General features: G+C 43.5%; 1 protein-coding gene across 1 annotated transcript in view; it reads left to right on the top strand.

The window, feature by feature from the left end:
- Positions 1 to 14,353: 14,353 nt before the first annotated feature.
- Positions 14,354 to 21,939, top strand: part of KANK4 (KN motif and ankyrin repeat domains 4) — a 57,494-nt gene continuing 49,908 nt past the window's right edge. The window contains exon 1 of the mRNA XM_018553846.1: positions 14,354 to 14,436. Coding sequence (XP_018409348.1) covers positions 14,421 to 14,436 — 16 coding nt within the window. The 5' untranslated portion in view covers positions 14,354 to 14,420. The remainder of the gene's footprint in view (positions 14,437 to 21,939) is intronic.

Here is a 21,939-nt window from a genome sequence, read left to right as displayed (position 1 = left end):
ATAGAGGACTACAAAACCCAGCAATAGTACATTATACAGCGCAATGCAGAATACCGCCAGCTATAATGTACTATTGCTGGGATTTGTTGTACTCCTCTATAGCTGGTGGTATTCTGCATTGCGCTGTATAATGTACTATTGCTGGGTTTTGTAGTCCTCTATAGCTGGTGGTATTCTGCATTGTGCTGTACAATGTACTATTGCTGGGTTTTGTAGTCCTCTATAGCCGATGTCATTCTGCATTGATTGCTGTATAATTTTACACTTTCCATTTCACTATATTGCACACCACACTATCTTTCTTTTTACTTCCACCGCTCCAAGCTTGCTCCTGTGATGGACTACACTCAATACAAACGAGTAGTCCATCACTGGAGCCATTTTTTAGAATGTATTTTATGTTTTATCCGATTAACTGATTAATCGAACTTAATAATCGGCTAACTAATCGATTTTGAAAATAATCTTTAGCTGCAGCTCTAAACCATGCCATCCTAAATTCAGTTTCCACGGGGCCATTGTGAGTGGGTGTGGGAAAAAAGCAGCTTTGTTTTTTATAAAGATGTGTTCTACAGACGTATTTACTGTATTTTAGTTTTTTTTCCCATCTGCATACCACACCTTACATTATAATACCGAACAATTCATACACTCTCCTTTCTTCGGGTCTAATTGTTTCAAGCCATTTGCTAAACTCATTACTGCCCTGCCCATCATTGATACTTGACGCACTTGAATGCGCTTTAAAGTTCTAGAGTAGGAAGCATGTTCTTTTTCCTTTTACCATATTGCAAACTCGTTACACTGATTTCCTGTGTGGAGTTAGAAGAAAAAAAAACATATATTCCCAGTGAGGCCGAAATTATTTCTGGAATTGCAAAAGAAAAAAAAACCAGCAAAGACTTTGCATTCACCTCTTTGGTATATTTACGCTCTTCAATTAAGAACAAGCTGGCGGTGTTCCGGAGCATATAGTTTACTTATGCTCATCGGCTGTTATAAATCTCCATTTTATGAGGCTGTACAGCTGTCCCCTTTGAGTTATACTTAAGGGGCCCTTTGTAATTTGAAACACAGGAGTATAGGATTGAATGGCCTTTAAAAAAATGGCCTTTAAAAAAAATAAAATATATATAGTGCATGTTGGTTTCAGTTTTTTTAACGCATGTCATTCTTGCTCACATGTGCTTTTGGTGACTCCCTATCAGTCCATAGCCACTGTGAAGAATTGAAGCGTTTAATAGCAGCATGCGTAGTTCACTGCCCCCCATCATAGAGATAATAGTACTGTGAATTGATAGCTACAGGCCTGCAGAGTATTGCATGATAGCAATAGAGTCCTCCAAACAAATAGGACTGACTCAACGCCTAGTTTAACTTTCAGATTAAAGCAGCTATTATTATTATTATACAGGATTTATATAGCGCCAACAATTTGCTCAGCTACATACATTCCAGGGGCATCAAAAGAGAAGGTGTGCAAATTCCTAGTTTGTTTTCTTTAGGAAGCAGAAAAAGACTTTTGCTGTCTATGTGGTTGTAGTGGTCTCTCTGCAGAGGTCCGACATGCTCCCCCTGTTAGGTCAGACCTATAGGTTGGCAATCAGCCAAGCTCATGCTGCCTGCTGATTGGAGAACTGTAGCTTCCATTCAGCAAGGAAGGTCCAGGGGTGTCTCGAGGCCGGGTGTCACGCGGAGCGGATACCGAGTGACACTCCACCGTGACGTTATCGCACATGTGCAGCCATCTTTGTGATACCTGCCGGTGGCCATCATCGTGATGGACATCGGCAGAGAGAGGAGGGGACGTTCAACCGGCGGGATAAAGTATGCCGCCGTGTCCCCTGCCCTCTCCTGCATGACCGAGTGCCCGACTTTTCAGAGGGGGTGATACCAAAATGGTTGTCAGTCATTTTGGTATCACCCCTTCAATGGTGTCACCGGTGTGTGTGCCAGTGTGTGTCACCCCCTTGTGACGCCACTGAGTATGTCAGACCTCTGAGACAACTGCTTTCACAGAGAGAGCAAGGGTGCTTCTGTACAGCATGAAGACAACTTTTGTTTTACATAGTTACATAACTGAGGAGGATGAAAAAATAAAAAAAGTGTGTGTGTGTGTGTGTGTGTGTGTGTGTGTGTGTGTGTGTGTGTGTGTGTGTGTGTGTGTGTGTGTGTGAGCTTTCTATATGTTTCATGAGGAAGACATCCAAACCTTTTTTGAATTTATCAACACTCTCTGCTGAAACCATCACCTGAGGAAGGGAATTGCAGACTTTACCTGCTCTAGCAGTAAAGAACCTCTTCCACAATCCAAAATTAATCCTTAGATTGTGGCCTTGTGTCTTCTTCAGGGACCATAGAGTAAACAGTATATTAGTTACTATGATCATATATGATATATAGTGTAATCTTAATAATCTTCTACCATCCATATAGCTGTCTTCCAGCCCTCTTATTAATTTGATTGCCCTTCGTTAAACCCATTTTAATTCAAGGACATATTTCCTAAAGATTGGCGAACGCTTCAACTATTCAAAATGAGGCCAAATCTTGAGTTTTGTAAAGGGGTAGAATCAAGATCCTCCTGTAATGTTGCTACATCCCGTGCACTATTACTCTTTCTGCACAGTTTGGTATGATCAGCAGACACTGAAACTGAACTCTTAATCGCAGCCTCAATATCATTAATAAAGAAGGTATTTCAGCAATGGGCCCAAGAATCCCGGGGGAACACCACTCCCAAATGTAGACCACTTAGGGAATTGATCTTTTATCACTACTCTGGACCCATTCATGCAACCAGTTTCCTATCCACGTACATCCATGTTTCATCAACTCCAATAGATCTTATTACATTTTTGTGAAGTAGAGTATTGGATGCTTTAGAAAAAAGATTTCTGAGTCACATCTTGTTATAACTACACTTTCTGTATTGGATCTTGTTTATGCAGTTTCCCTACCATCTAGTTTGAGCCCCGCTCCCCTCTCTCTTCCACCCAACTCTATATCCCATACCCTCCTTTGATCCCTAATCTCTATAATATGGTATACTACATTTTTCTGAACCTCCCCTTCCCAGATCCTAGTTTAAAAGATCCTCCAACCTTCTAACAATTCTCTCTTCCAACAGAGCTGCACCTTCCCTACAGTAGAGCCAGTAGACAACCAAAAAGTCATCCCAAGTCTGAAGGTGCCCAAATCCCTCTTTCTTACACCAAGTTCTCAGCCAATTGTTTGGCAACCTAGGCTCCCTCGGCTGCTCTGGTGTGGCTCCTGGCACAGGGAGTATTTTTGAAAATACTACCTTGTATGACCTTTATCTTGCCACCTAAGTCCCTGAAACCTTTTATTAGGATGCTCCATCTACCTCTAACTTTGTCCAGTACTGTACCAATATGTACCATGACAGCTGGGTCCTCCCTCTGCCCTCCCCCCAAAAATTTGCCAACCCGATCTGCAATGTGTCAAACCTGAACACACAATAAACAGCAGACTGTTTGGTGATGACGGCCCTTCTAATAATTGAATCCCCTGCAGTAAATATATTTTTATCCCTACCTATACACCTTGCCTCCTTACTAGACCAGTCATTCCCCTTGTTGCTAGAGGAGGTATTCTGCTTCAGCCATGCTTGCTGAATTGATATTCCCAATAGCATCCAACCAGGCATATTTATTGGGATGTATTAACTCAGAACTAGATGCTCTATCACTTTTCCCTCTACCCCATCTTTTTACTGTAATTCAGCTAATTACCCCTTGCTCTTGCACCCCCATTTCTCCACGCTTCTCTATACCGGCCCTAGCCAGCATCCGATGGGTAAAGTCCAATCTGCTCTCCAGGTTGCTGATTCTCTGCAGTGTTGTCAGTTGATTCTTTAGATCCAGGAGCTGAGCTTCCAAACAAACAACTTGCTCACATTTCGTACAACAGTTTTTAGCCTGCAATAGTCATTCAAGGAGCGCATACATAGAGCAGCATGAGTCTCATTACCACCCCAGAAAGACATGGTTACCGTTAGCTTTATGGGAATAATTAAAATCTTAGAACCCTGCTACAATTTACAATAATGTTGTAGATTAGTTACAGACTATAACCCTAATCAGCTCTGCTTCTCCTTATGGTCTACAATGCCCTTGTGTTATCTATGCTCTATTCATGGCGATATCTTCTGCAGTGCAACCTCACAAACTCAGAACCTTCCTTGTACTTGCCTGCACTACTGCTCAATCCAAACTTCTCAGGTTCCTCAGAACCTCAATGCAGACACTAGCCACATGCACCTCTGGTGGAGACTAGAAGCAGCCATGCCATCACACATTGTGCAGGCACCTTCCACCCTTGGTACTATTTGGAATCCAGTTCTGAGTTCTGAGCAATGAAGTGCAGCTGATGCTGTAGCAAGTCCATCTAGACAGAAGGGGCTAAGGGCCTGTTCACGCTATCTCTGTGCGTTAATCACACTCTTTTGTGCAATTAATTCATAGTATTGTACAGCACGCCTCCCATGCGATTACAGTGCGGGAGGTGCATTGCATGCCATTCATTTGAATGCCACCCCAAACGTACCTCCCGCCCGCAGTGCGACCAGCCAGGCCACAATGCGTGGTACCGCAAGTGCGATTGATTTATGGCTTACAGCTCATGAAAACCCCAAGAACCCCAAATCCACAACCTCAAAAAAGTAGAATATTACATGCAATCAATAAAACAAGGATTGTACATAGAACAATATCGGACCTCTGAAAAGTACAAGCATGCATATGTACTCAGTACTTGGTTTGGGCCCCTTTTGCAGCACTTACTGCAATTACTTTTGCACGATATTCTAATTATTTGAGTTTCACCTGTGTGTATATATATATATATATTGGCAGATACAAATGCAAATACATGCAACTCTTTATTTATTAATATATACTTAAATGTGTTTTTTAAAAAGCAAAAGCACTCCCTGAATTTAGTATCATCCTCTTGTGGTCCATGTACAGCAGGACTGCAGTGTAAGACGAATAAATGGCACATGGAGGAAATCAATGCATGTGCTGACAAGAAGCATGCTGATAGGAAGAGAGAGTACAGTGACTGAGAGATGAGCTGAGCTGAGCTTTCATGAGATGAGATCACTGTTCTGCTAAAGTTTAATTTTTCAGCAAGAGCTGTTTTTGTTATTTTATTTTTTAATGGACTACTTATTTTTATTTTTTTTAAGCAGGAGTTTTCCTTCAAACATTTCTAGCAATGCCTACATTAATTTTGTCACATGTCAACAAATCTAATCCATCATTATGGTTTTTGATTTCTAATTTATTGCGGTATTTGTAATGGTGTGTGGCTAATTTTTTTTGGAGTTGTGTGTAACGTCCGTAGCTTGACAGCAGCTGAATAGCTGCTCATTGCTAGACACTTCCTGTCTTGAGTAATCAGTGTGAATTGGTGATGCTGTCTTGACTTTGAGATGTGAGCTCTGTGTGACTGACAGGTTCGGGACAAGACTTGTCAGAGAAAGCCATCCTGACGTTAACTCAGTCTCTAAGCTGACAACTAGCCCATTACTCTCCAAGGCTATGAGGTGAGGATTGTCCGTTCTAGAAAGTGATAAAAGAAACATTTGAGAAAAGGAATTTGCTCTTCTTTAGTTGAGGTATAAAAAGTATCATTTGTATGCTTGAGGTGCGTCAAATCAAATTGGCGTAATTTTAATATTCCCATATTAACACAGTAAAATAATATAACCACATTGCTGAGGTTTGAAGACGATTAACAGTTAGGAAACGTAGAGAGATTTTTGTTTGAGTGGCCACTTCTCACACCTAAGGAGGTCTGAATCATTAAAAATAATGTATTCCCAGGATGCAGTCAAGGTAGTTTGGTTAAGGGGAATCCATACATTTTTTTTATTTTTTATTTCGGTTTTAAATGTGTACAAACAGGTATTTTATATAATTTATCTTACTCATTTAAATAAAATATGTATTGCCATGTCCCCGAGACCTGGGTCGTACCCTTTCATCTGAAGATTGGGAATCTGCCTTTTTTTAAATTAACAAATCCTTAGTGTCAGGAACCGGATCTGAACCCAGGGCCTCTGCTGTAGCTGGCAGTGGTGCTACCTGCTGAGCCCCCTTAGAACCTTGGGTAGCTCCTTGCCTGCTCTCCTGTGTAATCTTCAGGTAAATCTAGTTTCTGCTGAACTCTGAACTCCTTGCTCCTCCCTTGAACTTCCTATTTAAGCCCCACCTCTGCACTTCCTGTTTGCCAGATTATTGTGCCCTAGCCAATATTGTGCTTCCTTGCTCCTCCTGTGATACAATCCCCTCCTACTGCTACCCGTGTACCGACCTTTGGCTGCTGATTCACCGTCTCCTCTCATCGTCTTCCACTACATACCTGATACCTTTGGCTACTGACCTCGGCTTGATCTCTGACTACGCTTCTGCCTGCTCCTACACTACTACTGTCTGCTTGTGTACCGAACTCGGCCTGTTTGACTACGACTTTGCCTGCTGTTTCAGCTACTGGACTGCAAGCCTGATCCAGATCGTGACACTTAGTTTCTAGTTATATTCAAGAAAAAAATGACTAAAATAGTTACAAAGTGGTATAGGGATCCAGTGACTCTACACCGCATGTTTCCATCCTCCCCTAAAGTTTGCTGGAGATGTGGAGAGTCCCAAGGGTATTTACCTGCATGTGTGGTTAGTTTGCCCACCGAATAAACCTTTTTGGTCCCAGGTCTTTGAGATTTACAATGACCTCTATGACACAAGGTGTGTTCCCTCTCCTGAGATTGCTGTGTTGTCTATTCTTCCTGGGCACAGAACACATCAGAGTCAATGCTCTATATATTTTCTCTCCGCAGAGGTAGAGCTCTTAGCAACCTGGGACGCTCTGGCCACGTTACCCAATGAGATGCCACCTGAGGTAACCGTCTCAGGCTGTCTCAATATAGAGACAGCCCTGAGTATTTTCTTTTAGATACCCCCTAGACAATATTACCATTATATCTTCAATATATGCCAGGGTGCTGGCAAGTGGACACCCATATTCTTTATTTTTAGACAGATCGGAGTCTTTAATGCACTCGTTACATGCAAGGTGAGAAGCCATATTGACCAGCAGAGCTAAGCTGGTGGCACAAGGAAAAGGTTCTGAATAAAAACAAATGATCGCAGCAAGACATTACAGTTTCATAGTTACAGCACCAAGCTGAACAAACACTGAACGCTCATCGCAATCACACAGGGTCATGAAATAGGTGTTTATGTTACCGGTAAGGTTATGTTTATGCGGACCCAGGAGCGAAAGTAATGAGTATAGGGCCCGGTACTGTTCAGGGGAAAATAACAGTCTCCTGACATTTCTGTGAGGACATCAGAAACGTCTGCGGCTCTCTTGATGAAAAGGTTTAAAGAAAATAAATGAGCTCACTCCTCCACTGAGCGAAATGGCAACCAGGTTACTGTAGAGAGACAGGAGAGCAAAGACAAATCAATAAGTCAGGGCAATGAACAATGATGCTGAGGGAAGTACAGTAACCCACTGCAACCAATCAGGTCATTAAAATATGAATTCTAATTGGTTGCTTTTGGTTGCTTTTCATTATTACACTCTTTGTTTTTATTTTTATTTTTTTATTTGTTTTTGTGGTGGGTTTGAAGCGGCTATGGATAAGACCAATACGTCTTCTGCCAGATAGGGCTGTACTTTGTAACAGTTTTATGTATATCTCAGGACTGAATGGGCAAAAATACAAATCCATTAGCAGTTGAAACTGCTCCCTTGTGTGCATTTAGTCTTTGTATTTAGCTGTTTTCCTGGAGTTCAGCTTTATACTTTCTGCAGCAGGATTTCACGTAAATGCATAGTACCATAGGTTTGGTAAGGGTAAGGCGAAGGGTGCTTACAGACACCGCTGGCTATTTGTTCTTAATGCTAAAGGGGGGTAGGGGGTAATGTGTTCTCTGTGACCCCCAGCTGCAGAATGTTTGTCCTATTGGCCTATTACCATAGCAGCACTACGCTAGCAAACTAGGATCCATTGATCTACAGCATCTCAGATCTTACAGCAGTGTCCAGCGTGTACTCCTATGTTGATATTGTGGATCATGTGCACTCCCTGCAGCACTGCGACCCTTGAAGAATGGCAGTGCTCGCAGTGATTATGTAGATGGGAACTAGTGCTAACCCTAAATCAGGGGGTTGAGCACGGGGTGAACTCAATGTACGCCTTTCCCCCTTAAAACTATCAGGTAAACAATATTATAGAGAATGGGGTTTCAAATGAGGCATCAATGTTTTTACATATCATAAAATATTTTATTGTACAAAAATAAAAAACAATTTTTGAAATTCTATTCAGGTGGAACAACCACCATTACATATACACTGAGTGGCCAGATTATTATGACCACCTGACGTTTGTAGGCAAATTAGCTATAATTTTGCGCTGAAGTTGCTAGAGGGCCAGACCATTATAAATAGGGAAGCAGGTTGGTTACCACGACAGTAGAAGTGATTTGTTTCTGAAGATACGGGCAAACAACGCGATGTAACAGCCTTTGAACGTGGGATGATTGTTGGCGCTCGGAGCCATGGAGCGAGTATCAGCAAAACAGCAGAATTTGTTAAATGTTCAAGAGGGGTTCATTGTTAAAGTGTTTAAAGACCGGACTGTCACCCGAAAATCTGGGTCTGAACGTGCGAATTGTGGCCGTCAGCGACTAGTCAATGTTAGGGCAGAACGGAGAGTGGCAAGACTGGTACAAGACAACATAAGGGCAACAGTGCCGTGTCAGATTCCTCGCATCACCTTTCATCATCTCCTGGAGTCACGAGGCGGCCCAACAAAGTACTGATGGGGTGGTCATAATAATCTGGCCACTCAGTGTATGTATATGTACAAACAGTTCCAAAAGATCCTTACTTCACATTAATGTTGCCTCTTCCTATACATTAAAGCCCTAGATTAGACACCTACATCAGTCTCTACCACTTGTGTAGCAATCATGTTACCATATATTATTTGTACCCATATAATATTCAGACAAAAGATATCTCAGGGCTTTTATAGGAAGAACTATCTGTTCTGGTGAGTGGCCAGAAACGTTTTGCTGTTGCAACAAAGCTCAGTATATACCGAGCTACAGCTTGCGGTATACTCAGACCGCCGCATCCGCGACGGATCCTGACAATGCTGTCGAGATCCACCCAGCTGCGTGGTTGACAGTTGGCTCTGCCTATCTAGAGGCAGAACCAGCTGTACCCGCCCCATCCGTTCCTCCATTCAGCACAGGGGAGGGGGGGGGAAATCCCTGCGGGGAGCCGTGACTGACATTCACGGCTCTCTGCAGGGAGATGATCAAGAAGTGAGCGAGCGACAGTATGTGCTCGCTCACTTCCCGATCTATTGAGCCGACCTGTGACAGTTTCATTGTTACACGTCGGCTCGAACTATGAGGATGAGTGATTTTCACTGACTTCATAGTTCTCCTTTAATTCTATCTAAAACTTCAAAAAATGGCTTTATATACACTTTATGTCTTAGCTACAATTGGTAAAATTATAGCAACACGGCTTACAAAATTGGCACCGTTCCCAGGTCATAGTCGACCCTAGCAATAGTATGCTGAGAAACGTTCAATTGCGGAAGCAAGTTAAAGAAGATTTTAGGTATTTTTTTTTCCCATTTCCCATTTTATACCATTTTTTTCTTTTGAAGATAAAATACAGCTTCCAGCCAGGCCGCAGCTCCAAATCTGCACTGCATTACTTTGAAAGCATTAACTACAAACATGAATAATATTCTCAGCATACTAATGTTTGGGGGGGTTACTGCAAGCCAGGCATGCTGTCTCTACATGCTGATTTTTCTGTGTCTGTGCAATGTACTATTATAAATACACTGCGGTCTTGCCGTATAATTCTGTGTGTCTGCAGTTAATTATTAAACAAGCCAAGTTTTTTTTTTCCATACACAAATTTTAAAACTTTTCCCATCTTTATTTTCCTGGCTTTTGCACCTTCTTTTTTTAAAGCAAAACAACACAACTGGTTTTTCCTAAAGAGAATACAGTATTTTTCGCTCCATAAGACGCACTTTCCCCCCCCCCCCAAAAGGCGGGGGAAAATGTGTGTGCGTCTTACGGAGCGAATCCCTATCGCCCGACGCCCAGGACATGCAGTTTCGGGCGCCGGCTCAAGACAAGCAGAGCTAAATGTACAGTGGGAGCCTCTGCTCGTTTAATAGTTTAATACAAGTGATCTAATCAGATCACTTGTATAAAATCGAGCGGCGGCGATCGTGTTCCGAGCCCCCCGCGGTGGTTTTGCTGGGTCCCCCGCTGCTCTGGGGGACCCGTCACCATAGAGCCCCTAGAGCAGACGAAGAACGCCCGTTCTTCGTCTGCTCTGTGTGATCACTGAGACCGTGGCTCTGTAATCACAGCGCCACCTGTCTCAGCTGTGACTAATTACAGCTGTCACAGAACCCTCCCTGCGTCCTATGGTCAGGTTCGCTTTATAGAGCGTAAAATACGGTATTAAAAAAATAAATTCTTAATATCATTTGGCATCACTTGTCCCTGCTATTTCCAGGAGTTTTATTGTTGTGCAGTGTGTGCTCCTAGTCCTTTTGTCCTCTACCCTCCGCTGTACCCACTCTATTCATGCTAATTGCCTGAGCAGCCCATGCAACGAAAGCGCAGCAAAACTACCATTGCATTATGGGAGATTAGACCGACTAATCCCAGACCCACTGAGGTGTATAAGTGCAGAAAAAAAAAAGAATGCTGCACATGCAATGACAGTTAGAAGAAAATTCATAGGTACCTCATTAAAATGTAAGTTTTATATTCCCAAAAGAATATGTTGCAGTTTCTCTAGAAGAACAGTGGGATTATGTTATGTGCTTGTTTTACATACAAACAGTGCTTATCAGCCGCCCTCAATAGCTCTGCCCGCGTATTACATTCTCCCAAAAAAAAGAAAACCTTTTATTTGCTTAGCGCTGAAGGTCACTGGTCACCTGACAGAAGCCTGTTAATTGGGAGGACACACATAACCAGGCTCTTGTACACAGTTCCCCCCTGCGCACAATATATTGACTTGCCATGGTATCATCTGTATCTGCGAGGGGGGAGAGAAGAAAAAAAAAATCATCGTCCTTCCCAGCCGTGCAGGTAGGAGACTCGCAATATCAGAAGGCATTTGTGTTTTTCCTGAAAATGTGATTTCCCACCAGAGATTTCCTTCCCCTCTCGTTCCTACACTGACTGCATTGCAGACGAAAGCAGACAGCCTCGAGCATAGCGAGGGGTTGCAATAGTGTTAATGAGCAGTTGTTAATATGTTTTTTTTTTTTTTTCTTTCCTTCTTTCTTCCTTTGCCTCATTTTAGGCTACATTATGTATTCGTTAGCGCACCGGGGGGGGGCTGGGCAAGTATTTGCATCTCATTTCGGCAGCGTCTTCTTCAATCTCTTTTATGTGGGCTCGTTATATAAGTTATGCTAATGTTTTAATGATCCCGTTATGCGGTCGGCAAAGGTAGCATGTAACCCTGAATATCCTACGCCTGATCCTCCTATGTCTTTGATATGGCGACATGACACAGTTTTATCCGCCGCCACAAAGTTGATCAATATTCATTTTACTCCTTTCAGCTGCAATGTTAAGGGAGAGGACGGCGGGCTCGGCAAGCGTGGACTCTGTCGTCAAATATGCGCGGCGCGGCTTTCCAACACAGGTGCAGCTGAAATCTAAAATACACAGTATTAATTATAGAGCGTCAGGCTTCCAGAATAAATAAGATTGTTCTTTGTGTAAATGCTGCAAGGGCTCACCGAGGCCGCGCTGTTGATTTTTGTGTCAATTTCTATCAAAAGGTCAATGATCGCTCTTGGTGCTCCTCCTGGGACCTAGGCATAAAGATCTGGGGAAATAATTGCTTTTTTTCCCCAGTACTTTGCCCCATTTTATTGCTATTTTTTGCAATACTTTATACAGCAATGCAGAATGGCACCAGCTATAGAGGACTACAAATCCCAGCAATACATTATACAACAATGTAGAATAACATCGGCTAAAGAGGACTACAAATCCCAGCAATACATTATACAGCAATGCAGAATACCACCAGCTGTAGAGGAATACAAATCCCAGCAATACATTACACAGCAATGCAGAATGGCACCAGCTATAGAGGACTACAAATCCCAGCAATACACTATACAGCAATGCAGAATAGCACCAGCTGTAGAGGACTACAAATCCCAGCAATACATTATACAGCAATGCAGAATAATACCATCGGCTATAGAGTACTTCTTACAGGAGCTGCTGTCAGCATTCAGGGCCTGAATGACAGCTGATTCCTACATGTTACTCTGGGAGAAACGCTTTTCTGGTGCAATGTGTGGGGCCTGGCTGTTATGTTTGACAGGTGGTCCCACTCTGTGTATCAGAAGCACTGACAGTAACTCCTAATGCTAACAGTGGGACCCGGCTGTCCAACTGATACTGCAGTTAAGCCCTGACACATGTCCTGGGACCAGTGCACATATTTAAAGCTGACATCTAGAGAGATACAAAACATGCAAAGAATTGCAGTACTGCTTTTACTAAATTAGAACTGGATCCAAATCCCAGAACTTTGGATTTTGGGATTTTCTTTCACTTTCAGTGATAGCGGTCACCAGGACAAATAGAGAGGGTGAATGTCCCTAACGGGGACACAGACTGCAATAAAAACCTGACAGGTGCTCTAATCCCTCTCCACTCGACCCAAAGTAATTTAAGCACCTGAATCTGACTTGCTATCAGCCTCTTCTGGTCCCTGTACAGCAAAGCTCAAAGTGGTAGAGGAAGAAACAGCACAAGGAGGCCATCAGTTCATGTGTTGAAAAGGAGCATACTAACAGGAGGAAAAAGCTGAGGGACAGTAAGATTAGCTAAACACTGTGCTACTTTACCTTTCACTGTCCAGTCACAGGATGGGGGCAGGTCCATGACATCCTGGGCTCAGAGGAAGTGGGTTGTCTAATGCTGGCCGTCACTAAACCTGGAAGAATAAGGACACCTAGTGGGAGAAAATGACTACTGAAGGGGACAGCTGGGATTGAAGTTGCATATTGCAGCAATTGTTTTTTATTTTTTAATAGGCTATTCACTGTTTTTGTTTTTAAATTTTTGACTCGAGTTCTGCTTGAGGCCCACTGCAGATCTACGTGATCCGGGATCGCGCATCCCGTGAGCGCGCAGCCCCCATTGATTTCAATGGGGTGACACCTGCCCGGCAATTGCAGAAAAAAGGTACATTTTTTTTGCGATACACGACGCGCGGCGGTTTTAGCTGTGTTCGGAAGCACGGACGGAATCGCAGCGGGAAACCATGCGACCCGCCCGCTGCAACTGGGGTGCCATTAGAAAATAATGGCACCCACAACGCGATTGGTGCACACCTAGGCGACTCCTGACTCTCTGACAATCCACACGGAATCGTGCACGATTGCCGCGCGGTGAGGTGTTGCCTAGGTGTTCACCGGCCCTTATACAAGTGAGGAGGTGGAGGGTCTGAAAAGTGCACCACATTGTGTCACTATGGCCATGACATTGCGTGCTATGCTCCTCTGAAACACTGACTGACTTCTAGAATACAACTGGATATGCTGGCTTTACATACAGTCAGATTTGTTTATTTGTTTCCCTGACTTTGTCTTGTTCATTTATTCTGCCGAATACATCGGGGGTGACACACTTCCCACAGAAGTCAGTGTGACATGTGGGGGCTGCTGAGCTACTGAATGAAGGCGGCACAGACCCGGAACGGATGTCACCAACACATGCGCTGCGGCTGGAACAGGCTGTTCTACCCGCCTCGCTTTATTTTTTATTCATAGCCCTTTTTTTCCATACAATTGAGCACCTGTTGAGCATTTTATTGCCGTCTTTTTTTTTTCCTGGTTGGAAAACATTTGTAGGTGGAAGCTATAAGCACAAACCCGTATCTATTGGGTGCGTTCGTTTCATGGCGTTTGAAGTCTTGGCTCTTAAAACATAACTGTTGCTTACAAACAAGCGTCATGTGGGCTCAGTCAGCGAGAACAAAGCTAATCGATCCTCCAGAAACAAATGTATAAAAGGAGGAGGAAAGAAATGCTGTTGCCTCCAGCACCCAGCTAGAGATCAGCTGTCATTTCTCTAGTGTGGGAATGGATACAATGTTATGGTTTGCTGTGGTCAGCACTGGACCTGAGAGTAAGTGTGCCTGTGTTGCCTATAGCAACCAATAAGAGTATATTAAAACTGTTTCAGAATGGATATGTTAATAAAATTGTATTTTTTTTTCTTATTCTTGCAGCTTTGATACTACATTCCGTGGATGAAGATTGCTAAATAACCTTGTGACGATACAGCTCAAATATGGAGACAACAAATGGTATGTGGTCTTAGATTTTTTTTTTACAATAGGATGTTGTCATAATGTGCATATACTGTATGTAGGTATAAAAATATTGTTCATTGTTGAGAAAAACTTAGTTTACACCCAATTCTGGGCTGTTTTTTTAAAAAGCTCCCTCCTGTAAACAAACTTCTGTAGCTAAAATACTTTGAGGGTTATTCACAAAGCTGCCGAAGGCAGCCGAGCGAATAACCCGCCGAAGCAAAGTGAGCCAAACGCAGTTCGGCTATTCACTTCAGGCTTGTACAGCTGATTTCAGCCGTACATCGGCTAGCTTCGGCCGCACTTCGGTCAGCCGAACATGCTCAGCATGTTCGGCTGACCGAAGCTGAGCTGAAGTGCAGAAGGAGTTCGACTCAGCCGATCCAACATCTGACGAGGGAGCACGGAGCCGGCTTCTCGGCCCACCGGCAAACCGGACTCTGCGTCATTACATGGCGCCCGGCTTCCTGATTGGCCAGAAAGCCGATTTCCATGCGTTCTCATCATCTAGTGACGAGGAGCATGGAGATGGCTTCCCTGCTAATCGGGAAGCCTGGTTGCGAGTCATTACATGCCGCCTGGCTTCCTTAAAGGAGAACTATGAGGCGAGTGAAGTTCTAGCCGACCTGTGACAATGAAACTGTCACACGTCGACTCAATAGATCGGGAAGTGAGCGAACACATACCGTCACTCGCTCACATCTCGATCCTGTCCCTGCAGAGAGAGCCGTGACTGTCACTCACGACTCCCTGCAGGGATTCCCCCCTCCCCTGGCCGATCCTCCAGCGGACGGGGCGGGGGCAGCTGGGTCTGCCTCTAGATAGGCAGAGCCAGCTGTCACTCAAGCAGCTGGGTGGATCCAGACAGTAATGTCGGGATCCGTCCCGGCTGCGGCATCTCAGTATACTGCAAGCTACACTGAGCTTTGGGTGATGGGCGGACGCTAGTTTGTGTCCTCCCGTTACCCTTAGGAGAACTATGGGGAAAAGCCCTGACCTCATAGTTCTCCTTTAATGTGACTTCCAATATCAGTATTTGGTATCGGTGAGTACTCGATACCGATAAAACGGTATCGGTGCATCCCTAGTTACAGCAAAAGCCGGTGGTCCTAGATGACAGAATGTTCCTACACTGTGGCATCCACGGAGCGCCTTTTCTAAATGAACATTAATATAAACCAAACTGCATTTCATTGTCATAAAATAAACAGTCGTTTTTTTAATGCTGCATTCATCACATACCAGGAATACTATCGTGGTTCTTGTTCAAAAAAAACCCCAATCCATAAGTCCACAGATCTGGCCTTCTTCGTTTAGGTTTGGTGTTTACAATAAATACTTCCCTTGTGGTTCTGTTCATGTACATACCGATGTGTATGATGAGTTCACAGAAGTATATTTTTAGAGGTATGTGAGATGGCTCACGGAATACCTTATGTCTGGGGGTTTTTTTTTTGCTACTACCGTGTTTCCCCGAAAATAAGACACTGTCTTATATATTTGTTGGCTGAAAAAAACACACTAGGTCTTATTTTCGGGGTAGGTCTTATTTTTTTTTTTTTTTTATGTACAACAATCCACACTTATTTATGTACAACAGTCTAACAGTCTACATGTATTCATGTACAAAAATATGATCAGGGCAATCAGGGGTGCCGTACCTTTCCAAGAGAAATTTGCTAACCAATTGCTGGCCAGAATGAGCGAAGCGCACTTTCACTATGGATACCTCACAGGCGGAGTGCATTTGGTATGACTCCGCCTGTGACGGGAGCCGGCGCTATAGAGGAGGCATCGGCTTATGCGGCTCTGCTCCCTCCGCTGCCGCCTCGCTTCCTCTAGCGCTGGCTTCGTTGGCACCACTGACTCTCTCCTGACTCTCTCCTGCCTCTCCCGCGGCTTTTCAAGTTTCCCCTTATGCCACCACCGGCCCTGGGAATGGTCACAACTAGGTCTTATTTTCGGGGTAGGTCTTATATTTTAGCAATTCCCAAAAATAGTACTAGGTCTTATTTTCGGGGTAGGTCTTATTTTCCGGGTCAGTACACACAACGACACGCTGATTCTGTGGGGAAATAGGCCTCACACTAAGGACTAAACTGACACTTAGGCCAGGTGCACACTTGGGCGATCCTGGGACCACACGCTCGTTATCAATGAGGTTATATCCACGGAGCAATCGTACCTTTTTTTCGTGACACGTAACACACTTTTTTTGTAGCCGCGATTGTGCCTGATTGCACGGGCGTAATTGTGGCGGGAAACCGCGCGATCTGCCTGCTGCGACTGGGGTGCCACTAGAAAAGAATGGCACCACCAGCGCGATCAGCAGTGGTGTGCAATTCCGTGATGTGTACGATTGCTGCACGGTCACGGATCGCCTGAGTGTGAACCGGGCCCGACTGTGTTTTACCGATGTATTGGCCTTGCTATATTTGTTTTCTTTTTACATGTAGGCATGTGTAGTAGACATGTAACCCCACAAAAACAATTTGCTTCGTTCCGTTTCGGATCGATTGTGATTTTTATATTTTTAATTTTTTGGCTTTTGGATCCAAAATTCGATTCAGTTTGATGTTCTTTATTCAAAGTTTGAATCCATTCGAATTTTCGATTTTCGTTTTGAATTGATCCAAATTTTGCGTTTTGGGTCTATTCGGATGGGGGTGCTTCAATTAAAAATGTATTATTTTGTGGCGTTTTTTGGGTCATTTTCGTTTCGTGCTGGTCATCTTACTCTGTACTAGTCCATACTGGTATTTTTATTTTCTTAATCTTAGCCCATACTGGTTATTTTAGTCTGTGAAAAAATATGATAGGGGGTCCCCATATCGGGTAAACCAAAGTGGTCAAAGCTCCCAAAATTTACTAATGCTTCAATCAAATCTAATCAAAATAATTCTCAAGGGGTATTAAACCCAAATGATTGATAGTAAATACAGTAAGAAGATAACCCCCATAGGGATGTACTCCGAATACAGGCCCGGATTCCCCACAAGGCCACAGAGGCCCGGCCTCGGGGCGGCAGGGCGCAGAGGGGCGGCAGCGGTGTCCTTGTGGGGAAGTTGCCCTCTCTACATTCAGTCCTGCTTTGTACAAGGCGAGCTAAATGTAGAGTGAGGCAGACGATTGTTCGTTTACATGTGAAATCGGCGATGTCACCGATTTCACATCTAAACAGTGTGCAGCCTCCTCCCCTCCCCCCTGCACTTACCTCTCTCCTATGGTTCCGCCCTCCCCCGCCGAGTCCCGAGTCTCTGACTGCAGTGAGCAGAGCGGCTGCGCTAGAACTCCTGTATTGGAGGTGACAGTGTCAATAAAGAGAACCTGTCACCTCCAATTGCTATTACACAGGGTATTGTTTTCTCCTGTGTGATAGCAATAAAGTTAGGTGGAAAAAAAACATTAAATTGATAAAAAATTCGATTATCTTCTTCTTTGTTATTTTAGTCTGTAGTGGTTCCTTTTGTGGAGTGATAAACATTTTCGTTTCGGAACCATTGGAGATCAACATAACCTGTGCCTGTAATTCAACCCCCCCAACAGAAAAAAAATCTGATTGGCCAGAGAACAGTCAACTGTGCAATTTAGTTTAGTTTTGGACGAAATTCGGAATAAAAATTCTGATTCGTTTGAATTCAGAAATTCAGATGCATCTAAATTTCCAAATTCGGAACGAAACAAAATGTACATGTCTAATGTGTAGCTTATACCATGCGGAGCGGTGAATTCATTCTGGGCGATGTTGGTTTTTGATGCAGGCCTCGTGACGATTTCAAAGCTGCCCTAACAGTTAAAATTAGCAAATTGTCTCTCTAACATTAAAGCTTCATTATCACCTAACTAATGCTCTAAAATGAATTCATAAAAGTGTAGCTGTCCATTTTTTATTAGAAATTGCCCATGTTTCCCTCCACCTCCACTTAGCTACAAATCAGACCATAGATGCAGTGTGGTCCCCCGTCACACTGCCCTGTCTTTAGCTTTGATTATGGCACGCATTCGCTGTGGCATCGTTTCCACAGCCAAAGGCGGTCTAATGAAATATTGTGTGACTTTTTTTGTGGCCAGGCGGTGTAGATTTGTGCTGCACTATCAAGCGGTTTACACTTTGTGCAAGGCCATGTGGTTAGTTCACTAAAGGAGTAGGTGAATTTTCACATTGCAAGGGAAAATTATTTTTTTTTAAAGATGCTTTTTATTGGTATTTTCAGAGGTTATACACTTATACACAACAAGAAAAAACAACAAACAATAAAATTTAGACACTGGGCTAACAAAACCCAGAAATAATTGTCACACAGATGTCATGTACATACATATTAGGTTTACAACTCCAGAGCAGAGATTATGAATGACCAGTTAAGTATATACTCAGTACCCAAGTATCGGTAGTTACATAGTTACATAGTATTTGAGGTTGAATAAAGACATAAGTCCATCAAGTCCAACCTATTGCGTGTATGCATTTATGAGCTGGTGTGTGCGTGTATATGTGTCCATGTGTGATTTTTCTCTTAGCACTACCTGTACCCCTGTGTGTTATGGTCTCCCAGGAACTCGTCCAGGAGTCTCTTGAATGATTCCACACTCTTAGCTGAAATCACTTCCTGTGGCAGTGAGTTCCAGACCTTAACGGCTCTAACTGTGAAGAACCCCCTGCGCCCTGTGGTGAAATTTTTTTTCCACCAATTTTTGGTTGTGCCCTCTGGTCTTTGTGACGGAGCTAACCGTAAAAAACAGTTTGTTACTAAGGTTGCTGTCACCCTTGAATAGTTTATACATGAAAATCATGTCCCCCCTTAATCTCCTAGCCTCCAACGAGAACATATTTAATTTTAACAACCTTGTTTCATAGTTCAGGTCCTCGAACCCCTTAATGAGTTTGGTTGCCCACAGTAAGCACAGTAAGTGTTTGTGAAGGAATTCAGGGAGTGCTAAGATTGTCAGAAGCTCCAGTATGACACGGAGCAGTGAGGTTATTTAAACAAAGTCTACATTTGTGTTGGCAGAAGAGAGCCAGGGGCCCCAAATGCGAGTGAATCGGAGCGGGTTGCCCCATTGCTCATATGTAAGCTTGTAGAGGGGCAGTGCCTGATCAACCAACCGTTTCCAGTCCCCCAGGGAGGGGGCCTTAGGGGTACCCCACACTAGAAGAATAGCCTTTTTGGCATAAAATAAAAGCAGGTGAAGTAATGTCTGGGCACCCGAGGTCAACGGCAGCTCATCAAACAGACCCAAGAGGCAGAATGCAGGGTGACATATGTTAGGAAAACCAAGGTTTGCTTCCATGAACTTCAGACCAAAAGGTCCGTATGGTCAAAAAGCCAAAAAATACCCGAACATGTATTAGTAAATTTAAAATAAAAGCAACAATTTTGCTTGAACATGATTGGATGATAGAAATCAACACAGCTCCCCCTTATTCACTAAGCTAAGTGAAAATTCCCTTCCATATTTAATATGGTTTGCTCCTTACACATCCTCCATACACATCCACACCTCCACACGACCACATTCACTTATTACCTAATGAGCAGTTCTTACACAACCAAAAGCCTGTTGATACAGGACCATATAGAGGGCGAATCTCCCTGAAAGCAATAACAAACTAGCAGGGGTTCTGACCCTTCCCTGCTCTGTCCTAAAAAAGATCCCAGAATAGCCATAATATGTGAAGCAGAGACAGTGTCTTAAATATTGGTGTCTCAAGTGAAAACATCTCATTATGCCCCTACAAAAACAACAGATATGGGGTTTTTTTTTCAGTTGGCTCTTTGCTCTAACTAAGAAACAGTTTATTGGTTGTTGTGGCTGTAGATATTTTTTACAAGCACAAGGGAATTTATTTTGTTCGCTGCGTTTCGCACTGTTTTAAAGTTAATAATCAGTATTAGAAAATGGCCTCCTTTTTAGCTTTTTGTTCTGATTATATCATCCTTTGGCTATTTCCTGTGTTCACAGGAAAAAATGACGTGAATGAAAATCTTGGAAGATTAAAATGGCCACAGTGTTTTTCTCTGACCATTAGATTGGCACTAATAGAGATACTAGGGGCGTGCTAAGCCTTTCAGTTTATTTGTTTTATGCTTGTTATATAATATTAGGATGACTCTGATAAAACATTTCCTTAGTCCCATTTTAACTTTCAACATCTTCCTTGCATGTAGCTTGGACTTCTACCAAACTACGCTTATTTATAGTGCGTTAGCTAAGGCCTAATTCACACATCTAAGTGTCGGCCCGTGCAGATCAGTGCGGCATGCACGGCCGTATCGGGCTGTTCCCGGGAAGGACAGGTGCTGCGCGTGATTGTATGCAGCAGCCTGCTCTTCTCTATGGGAGTACGCGGCCGTACACTCACCCGAACTGCACATGTGGGTGTCTGTGCTAGGACGCAAACAGGATCCAGGAGTACGGACAGCCGCACGGATGTGCAGTTTGGGTGAGCGTACGGCTGGGTACTCCCATAGAAAAGAACAGGCTGCTGCGTACAATCACACACAGCACCTGTCCTTCCCGAGAACAGCCCGATACGGCCGTGCACGCCGCACTGATCTGTACGAGCCGACACTTAGCTGTGTGAATGAGGCCTTAAGCCTATTTTTTTTCTAGCTAGCAAGCAGTAGACATATACAAAAGCATTAAAAAAAAGAAAAAGTTACCAAACATTTGCCACCGCCGCTCGCTCCCCTCCAAAGATCTGAAGGATCATGGGGCAGGCGCATGCGCAGTAGAGAGCTTTGGCTGGGAGAAGAGGCGAGACACAGGGTAAGTCAATGCACGCAGCCCGTATATTGTTTTCAACTTTTTTTTAATCCTGTGTTTAAAGGAGAACTATGGGGTAAGTGTTTTCCCCCATAGTTCTCTTTAGGGTCACTGGAGGACATATACTAACGTCCTCCTGTGACCCAAGCTCAGTATATAGCGAGCTATTGCCCACAATATACTGACAGCGCCGCAGCCTGGACGGATCCCAACAAATCGATAGAGCCGACTTGTGACAGCTTCTTTGTCACAGGTCGGCTCCAACTATGAGTGAAAAACACTCACATCATGGTTCTCCTTTAACCTCATTGCTTCTGATCTTCTCTTGATGGTGACAACAGTGGACCATGCCTGCGCAACTTGCTCCCGCATATCCGCTTGTAGTCTCCACCAGGGGGGCATGTGACAGAGTGGGCTTAATTGGAAGACAGTTGTCACCCTATAACAGGAAGTGCCTGAAACAAGAATCTTCTTGGTGCAATCGCCCGGTATTCTTTCAATAAAAGCTGGAGATTTAAAAAAGAATGAAAATACCTTTCCAACTGACAACATATTAAAAACCAATTTGATATTTTAGCTATTTGGTTTGGTTTGCGACATCAATAAAACATGAACGTCGTTTGGCAGATACACAACAATATCATTTGCAATAAAATTATTCATGTACAACTTGTACGTAGACTTTGAAATAGCAATACGCAAATGCATTACCATAAATATTGTAGACGA

The sequence above is a fragment of the Nanorana parkeri genome, unplaced genomic scaffold (genome assembly GCF_000935625.1).
Source record: "Nanorana parkeri isolate BGI_ZX_2015 unplaced genomic scaffold, ASM93562v1 scaffold131, whole genome shotgun sequence".
Classification (NCBI taxonomy): Eukaryota; Metazoa; Chordata; class Amphibia; order Anura; family Dicroglossidae; genus Nanorana; species Nanorana parkeri.
This window is presented reverse-complemented; position numbering and strand designations above follow the sequence as displayed.